This window comes from Salmo trutta, unplaced genomic scaffold (genome assembly GCF_901001165.1).
Source record: "Salmo trutta unplaced genomic scaffold, fSalTru1.1, whole genome shotgun sequence".
In the NCBI taxonomy this organism is placed as follows: Eukaryota; Metazoa; Chordata; class Actinopteri; order Salmoniformes; family Salmonidae; genus Salmo; species Salmo trutta.
Genome location: NW_021822308.1, coordinates 742,902 through 751,249, shown reverse-complemented (window position 1 = coordinate 751,249; position 8,348 = coordinate 742,902). Strand labels below are relative to the sequence as shown.

General features: G+C 50.8%; 1 protein-coding gene across 4 annotated transcripts in view; it reads right to left on the bottom strand.

Moving 5' to 3' along the window:
- Window positions 1-719: 719 nt before the first annotated feature.
- The window catches only part of LOC115181686 (BRCA1-associated ATM activator 1), a 60,025-nt gene continuing 52,396 nt past the window's right edge, over window positions 720-8,348 (bottom strand). For 2 of the 4 annotated variants that reach the window (XM_029743517.1, XM_029743518.1), the window contains exon 13: window positions 720-1,822. In XM_029743517.1, coding sequence (XP_029599377.1) covers window positions 887-1,822 — 936 coding nt within the window. In that variant the 3' untranslated portion in view covers window positions 720-886. The remainder of the gene's footprint in view (window positions 1,823-8,348) is intronic. The other 2 variants (XM_029743516.1, XM_029743519.1) reach the window with 1 other exon arrangement.

The window sequence follows — 8,348 nt, the reverse complement described above, 5'->3', positions numbered from 1 at the left end:
CCTCCCTCGCTCGCTCCCTCGCTCCCTCCTCGCTCGCTCGCTCCCTCCCTCCTCGCTCGCTCCCTCCCTCCCTCCTCGCTCGCTCCCTCCTCGCTCCCTCCTCGCTCGCTCGCTCCCTCCTCGCTCCCTCCTCGCTCGCTCGCTCCCTCCCTCCTCGCTCCCTCCTCGCTCGCTCGCTCCCTCCTCGCTCGCTCCCTCCTCGCTCGCTCCCTCGCTCGCTCCCTCCTCGCTCGCTCCCTCGCTCGCTCCCTCCTCGCTCACTCCCTCGCTCTCTCTCTCCTCGCTCCCTCCTCGCTCCCTCGCTCGCTCTCTCTCTCCTCGCTCGCTCTCTCCCTCCTCGCTCGCTCTCTCCCTCCTCGCTCGCTCTCTCCCTCCTCGCTCGCTCTCTTCTCGCTCGCTCTCTTCTCACTCTCTTCTCACTCTCTTCTCACTCTCTTCTCACTCTCTTCTCACTCTCTTCTCACTCTCTTCTCACTCTCTTCTCACTCTCTTCTCACTCTCTTCTCACTCTCTTCTCACTCGCTCTCTTCTCGCTCTCTCTCCTCGTTGGCTCGCTCTCTCCTCGCTCGCTCTCTCTCCTCGTTGGCTCGCTCTCTCTCGCTCTCTCTCCTCGTTGGCTCGCTCTCTCTCGCTCTCTCTCCTCGTTGGCTCGCTCTCTCTCGCTCTCTCCTCACTCTCAACATTGTTCAACATACCAAGTCAGGAAAACGTTGACACCAGTGGTTTGAAATCTTTATTTATTTTCCTGGTAGGTGGTGATCAAGAGTTATGTCCCAATAGAACTCTAACTACAGTACTCACTAGTCAACGTAGAGGAGAAACAACAATCACAAATAAAACGGTGTTATTCCATAACAAGGTGTGTAGTGTTTGTGATGTGTGTGGGTCAGTAACAGTCTACTATAACCTCTTCAGTGTGTGAGGTGTGTGTAGGGTTCAGGATGTCCTCCAGTAGAGAGAGGGGTGAGTTCTGGACATGGTCACTGCTCAGTGATAACACACTCTGTCTCTCCTCTAGACCCAACGACCACAGCACCTCACACACACTCTTCCCTGTCAACCTATCGCAGGCTTCGGAACCAGCCCCGTCTGTCCTATCAGAAACTCTGTTCCTGTTCAGCCTATCACAACCTACTTCCCTGGACTCTTTAACCCAACCAGATCCTCTCTTCTCCTGTAACTTCCTCGTGACCTCCCGCTCCCAAACCTGACCCCTCAGGTCAAAAGTCACCTTGGCAACGGTTGCTGTGGCGTCGTCAGTTGTCATAGCACCTTTCCCTAGCGACCGGGGGACACACACCACGTCTCGTAGTCGTAGCAACAGACTACAGGCTTTTAAAGCTACAGGTCTGTCACAATCAAACAGGCCGTTGAGTAACGCTGTTACAACACCTAGCTCCACCAACCGAGACAGACCACACACTACAGATGTGTGTGTTGGGGGTGTGTGTGTGTCAGTTGTGGTGTGTGTTAGAAGGGGTGAGGGCTGGCTTGGCGTCACAGCGTAGGGGTGTGTGAGGTCAGTGTGTGTTAGTAGGTTTGTCCCTCCAGAGCCACCGTAAGGGGGAGGAGCTGACCCCAGCTCTGACTCCTGGTGACCTGGAAGTATTTCCTCCATCAGGAGCTCAACCAGCTCCAGGGTGTGAACTTTGACCTCCCAGTCCAGATCAGTGCTGCCCAGCGATATGACAGAACGCAGCGAGGAGGAGGAGGATGATGGGTGTGTCTTTAGCCAGTTGATGAAGAACTGGACCACAGCACGTCTGGGGAAGCCCTCTGAATCCTGAGACAGGATGTGTAGTAACTGACCCAGGGTCTGCTCCTGGAGGGAACACACACAGTAACAACAGTTAACTGTATAACGGAAATACAATCATCATGATGAACACTAAAATATGGACCATTTGTTACAACAGTAAACACCCTCACCACAACAACCTCAACACCACCACAACAACCTCAATACCACCACAACAACCTCAATACACAACACATCTCACCTCAACACAACCTCCCACACACCTCAACACAACCTCACAACCTCACAACACAACCTCACCACAACACACCTCAACACAACACAACCTCACATCTCACCTCACAACACACCTCAACACAACACACCACACCTCAACACAACACACCACAACCTCAACACAACCTCACAACACAACACAACCTCACAACACACCTCAACACACCTCACCACAAGAGATTTCAGCCTTTTAGAACCTGTGTCTCTGGTGTGAAAGACAAACCCCCTACGCATTGTGCCAATAGGGTGAACCTACTTGTAACGTGGGTCATATAGCGAGGATCGCGACAGTATAATAGTTTTGAAATGACAGTCACAGGGACCAGGGTTTGAATCCCAGTCAGGGTACCCCCCCTCCCCCTCCTAAACTACTACACTGGTACCAGGTGTTGGACAGAACCATTGGAAGCGTACCCCCCCCCCCCTCCTACACTGGTACCAGGTGTTGGACAGAACCATTGGAAGCGTACCCCCCCCCTCCCCCTCCTAAACTACTACACTGGTACCAGGTGTTGGACAGAACCATTGGAAGCGTACCCCCCCCCCCCTCCTACACTGGTACCAGGTGTTGGAAAGAACCATTGGAAGCGTACCCCCCCCCTCCTAAACTACTACACTGGTACCAGGTGTTGGACAGAACCATTGGAAGCGTACCCCCCCTCCCCCTCCTAAACTACTACACTGGTACCAGGTGTTGGACAGAACCATTGGAGGCGTAACCCCCCCCCTCCTAAACTACTACACTGGTACCAGGTGTTGGACAGAACCATTGGAAGCGTACCCCCCCCCCTCCTAAACTACTACACTGGTACCAGGTGTTGGACAGAACCATTGGAAGCGTACCCCCCCTCCTAAACTACTACACTGGTACCAGGTGTTGGACAGAACCATTGGAGGCGTACCCCCCCCCCCCCTCCTAAACTACTACACTGGTACCAGGTGTTGGACAGAACCATTGGAAGCGTACCCCCCCCCCCCTCCTAAACTACTACACTGGTACCAGGTGTTGGACAGAACCATTGGAAGCGTACCCCCCCCCCCCTCCTAAACTACTACACTGGTACCAGGTGTTGGACAGAACCATTGGAAGCGTACCCCCCCTCCCCCTCCTAAACTACTACACTGGTACCAGGTGTTGGACAGAACCATTGGAAGCGTACCCCCCCCCCCCCCCTCCTAAACTACTACACTGGTACCAGGTGTTGGACAGAACCATTGGAAGCGTACCCCCCCTCCCCCTCCTAAACTACTACACTGGTACCAGGTGTTGGACAGAACTATTGGAAGCGTACCCCCCCCCCTCCTAAACTACTACACTGGTACCAGGTGTTGGACAGAACCATTGGAAGCGTACCCCCCCCCCCCCCCCTCCTAAACTACTACACTGGTACCAGGTGTTGGACAGAACCATTGGAAGCGTACCCCCCCTCCTAAACTACTACACTGGTACCAGGTGTTGGACAGAACCATTGGAAGCGTACCCCCCCCCCCTCCTAAACTACTACACTGGTACCAGGTGTTGGACAGAACCATTGGAAGCGTACCCCCCCCCTCCCCCTCCTAAACTACTACACTGGTACCAGGTGTTGGACAGAACCATTGGAAGCGTACCCCCCCTCCTAAACTACTACACTGGTACCAGGTGTTGGACAGAACCATTGGAAGCGTACCCCCCCTCCCCCTCCTAAACTACTACACTGGTACCAGGTGTTGGACAGAACCATTGGAAGCGTACCCCCCCCCCCCCCTCCTAAACTACTACACTGGTACCAGGTGTTGGACAGAACCATTGGAAGCGTACCCCCCCCCTCCTAAACTACTACACTGGTACCAGGTGTTGGACAGAACCATTGGAAGCGTACCCCCCCCCTCCTAAACTACTACCAGGTGTTGGACAGAACCATTGGAAGCGTACCCCACCTCCTAAACTACTAAACTGGTACCAGGTGTTGGACAGAACCATTGGAAGCGTACCCCCCCCCCCCCCCCTCCTAAACTACTACACTGGTACCAGGTGTTGGACAGAACCATTGGAAGCGTACCCCCCCCCCTCCTAAACTACTACACTGGTACCAGGTGTTGGACAGAACCATTGGAAGCGTACCCCCCCCCCCCTCCTAAACTACTACACTGGTACCAGGTGTTGGACAGAACCATTGGAAGCGTACCCCCCCCCCCCTCCTAAACTACTACACTGGCACCAGGTGTTGGACAGAACCATTGGAAGCGTACCCCCCCCTCCCCCTCCTAAACTACTACACTGGTACCAGGTGTTGGACAGAACCATTGGAAGCGTACCCCCCCTCCTAAACTACTACACTGGTACCAGGTGTTGGACAGAACCATTGGAAGCGTACCCCCCCTCCTAAACTACTACACTGGTACCAGGTGTTGGACAGAACCATTGGAAGCGTACCTCCCCCCCCCCCTCCTAAACTACTACACTGGTACCAGGTGTTGGACAGAACCATTGGAAGCGTACCCCCCCCTCCCCCTCCTAAACTACTACACTGGTACCAGGTGTTGGACAGAACCATTGGAAGCGTACCCCCCCCTCCCCCTCCTAAACTACTACACTGGTACCAGGTGTTGGACAGAACCATTGGAAGCGTACCCCCCCCTCCCCCTCCTAAACTACTACACTGGTACCAGGTGTTGGACAGAACCATTGGAAGCGTACCCCCCCCCTCCTAAACTACTACACTGGTACCAGGTGTTGGACAGAACCATTGGAAGCGTACCCCCCCCTCCTAAACTACTACACTGGTACCAGGTGTTGGACAGAACCATTGGAAGCGTACCCCCCCCCCTCCCCCTCCTAAACTACTACACTGGTACCAGGTGTTGGACAGAACCATTGGAAGCGTACCCTCCCCCCCTCCTAAACTACTACACTGGTACCAGGTGTTGGACAGAACCATTGGAAGCGTACCCCCCCCCTCCCCCTCCTAAACTACTACACTGGTACCAGGTGTTGGACAGAACCATTGGAGGCGTACCCCCCCCCCCCCCCTCCTAAACTACTACACTGGTACCAGGTGTTGGACAGAACCATTGGAGGCGTACCCCCCTCCTAAACTACTACACTGGTACCAGGTGTTGGACAGAACCATTGGAAGCGTACCCCCCCCCCCCTCCTAAACTACTACACTGGTACCAGGTGTTGGACAGAACCATTGGAGGCGTACCCCCCTCCTAAACTACTACACTGGTACCAGGTGTTGGACAGAACCATTGGAAGCGTACCCTCCCCCCCTCCTAAACTACTACACTGGTACCAGGTGTTGGACAGAACTATTGGAAGCGTACCCCCCCTCCTAAACTACTACACTGGTACCAGGTGTTGGACAGAACCATTGGAAGCATGTCCCAGCCCAGTTTTAGTCACAGTACATTTCTCAGAGGCATAGATCTATGATTGTTCATAATTGATGTGCTAAAATATATAGCAGACTGTTACTGAACTTACTGCTACTGAACTTCTGAACTTCTTCAGCTTCTGTTGTATTCTACACTGCTCAAAAAAATAAAGGGAACACTTAAACAACACAATGTAACTCCAAGTCAATCACACTTGTGTGAAATCAAACTGTCCACTTAGGAAGCAACACTGATTGACAATAAATTTCACATGCTGTTGTGCAAATGGAATAGACAACAGGTGGAAATTATAGGCAATAAGCAAGACACCCCCAATTAAGGAGTGGTTCAGCAGGTGGTGACCACAGACCACTTCTCAGTTCCTATGCTTCCTGGCTGATGTTTTGGTCACTTTTGAATGCTGGCAGTGCTTTCACTCTAGTGGTAGCATGAGACGGAGTCAACAACCCACACAAGTGGCTCAGGTAGTGCAGCTCATCCAGGATGGCACATCAATGCGAGCTGTGGCAAGAAGGTTTGCTGTGTCTGTCAGCGTAGTGTCCAGAGCATGGAGGCGCTACCAGGAGACAGGCCAGTACATCAGGAGACGTGGAGGAGGCCGTAGGAGGGCAACAACCCAGCAGCAGGACCGCTACCTCCGCCTTTGTGCAAGGAGGAGCAGGAGGAGCACTGCCAGAGCCCTGCAAAATGACCTCTAGCAGGCCACAAATGTGCATGTGTCTGCTCAAACGGTCAGAAACAGACTCCATGAGGGTGGTATGAGGGCCCGACGTCCACAGGTGGGGAGTTGTGCTTACAGCCCAACACCGTGCAGGACGTTTGGCATTTGCCAGAGAACACCAAGATTGGCAAATTTGCCACTGGCGCCCTGTGCTCTTCACAGATGAAAGCAGGTTCACACTGAGCACGTGACAGACGTGACAGAGTCTGGAGACGCCGTGGAGAACGTTCTGCTGCCTGCAACATCCTCCAGCATGACCGGTTTGGCGGTGGGTCAGTCATGGTGTGGGGTGGCATTTCTTTGGGGGGCCGCACAGCCCTCCATGTGCTCGCCAGAGGTAGCCTGACTGCCATTAGGTACCGAGATGAGATCCTCAGACCCCTTGTGAGACCATATGCTGGTGCGGTTGGCCCTGGGTTCCTCCTAATGCAAGACAATTCTAGACCTCATGTGGCTGGAGTGTGTCAGCAGTTCCTGCAAGAGGAAGGAATTGATGCTATGGACTGGCCCGCCCGTTCCCCAGACCTGAATCCAATTGAGCACATCTGGGACATCATGTCTCGCTCCATCCACCAACACCACGTTGCACCACAGACTGTCCAGGAGTTGGCGGATGCTTTAGTCCAGGTCTGGGAGGAGATCCCTCAGGAGACCATCCACCACCTCATCAGGAGCATTCCCAGGTGTTGTAGGGAGGTCATACAGGCACGTGGAGGCCACACACACTACTGAGCCTCATTTTGACTTGTTTTAAGGACATTACATCAAAGTTTGATCAGCCTGTAGTGTGGTTTTCCACTTTAATTTTGAGTGTGACTCCAAATCCAGACCTCCATGGGTTGATAAATTGGATTTCCATTGATTATTTTTGTGTGATTTTGTTGTCATGACATTCAACTATGTAAATAAAAAAGTATTTAATAAGATTATTTATTTCATTCAGATCTAGGATGTGTTGTTTAAGTGTTCCCTTTATTTTTTTGAGCAGTGTATATTTACCACATATCCACTACCATACAATATGTTTTGACAGCTGAAGCAAGCTCACGTGGGCAGCAGGTAGCCTAGTGGTTAGAGCGTTGGACTAGTAACCGAAAGGTTGCTAGATCAAATCCCCGAGCCGACAAGGTAAAAATCTGTCGTTCTGCCCCTGAACAAGGCAGTTAACCCATTCGATTTTCTCCTCTAATTCTGTTTTCTCTGTTTGATTTTTCCAGGTTATCACAAAAATTCACACTTTTTTTTTTGAATAAAAGTACCAAAATAATGTATGTTATAAGTCCAGAAAAATGCTTTAACCACATCAGAAGACCACTTTTGAGGTCTGGGGGGGGGGAAAAACAGCTGTTTCATGAGGTGTTGATTGTTGTAAACTGTAAGGTATCCCTTGATGGTATTTTGTTAGTTCAACATTAATCATTGTTGTATCCTAGGACCTACAGTACATTCATATATATTACACCACGAGGGTAATGCTAATGAGCTATGTGACATATACAACAACCATCATAGAGAACTAACTGAAATATTATTGTTATAATTATTATCTCAGAGAAGACAGACCAGGGAAATCTCTAAATAAATGCATGACAGCCAGACAAGCCAGTGTATGAATCAAACAGACTTGTATATGAATGGAGAGGAAATGAGCTGACTTCCTGGTCTGTAAGGTAAGTAACAACGTGTCAAGCAGATTACACGCTTTGCTATTTCAGAAAACATAGCAACGTTTAAGACAACGTTTCAACATCATGAAATCCATAACAAAAGTCGTTTGAAGTAATGTTTTCATCTTATTAGCTAAACAAAACTATTTTAAGCAGTGAAATTGTTGAGGAAATCAACTTTGTTTACATAGCGGGGATGAAAAGAATGTAATTTTGAAATTCGAAGCGTTAGGTCGTCACACCGTTGATATAGCAACGGCCGCTAATAGCTTATCAAATCCCATTGCGACACGTGGAGGACGACACTATGTCAAGTGGACGTTATTTACCCCATAATGACAGTGAAAACACGGTTTTTAGATTTCTTTGCAAATTCTTTGAAAATGAAATACAGAATTATCTCATTTACATAAGTATTCACACCCCTGAGTCAATACATGTTCGAATCACCTTTTGCAGTGATTACAGCTGTGAGTCTTTCTGGGTAAATCTCTAAGAGCTTTGCACACCTGGATTGTACAACATTTACCCATTATTCTTTTCA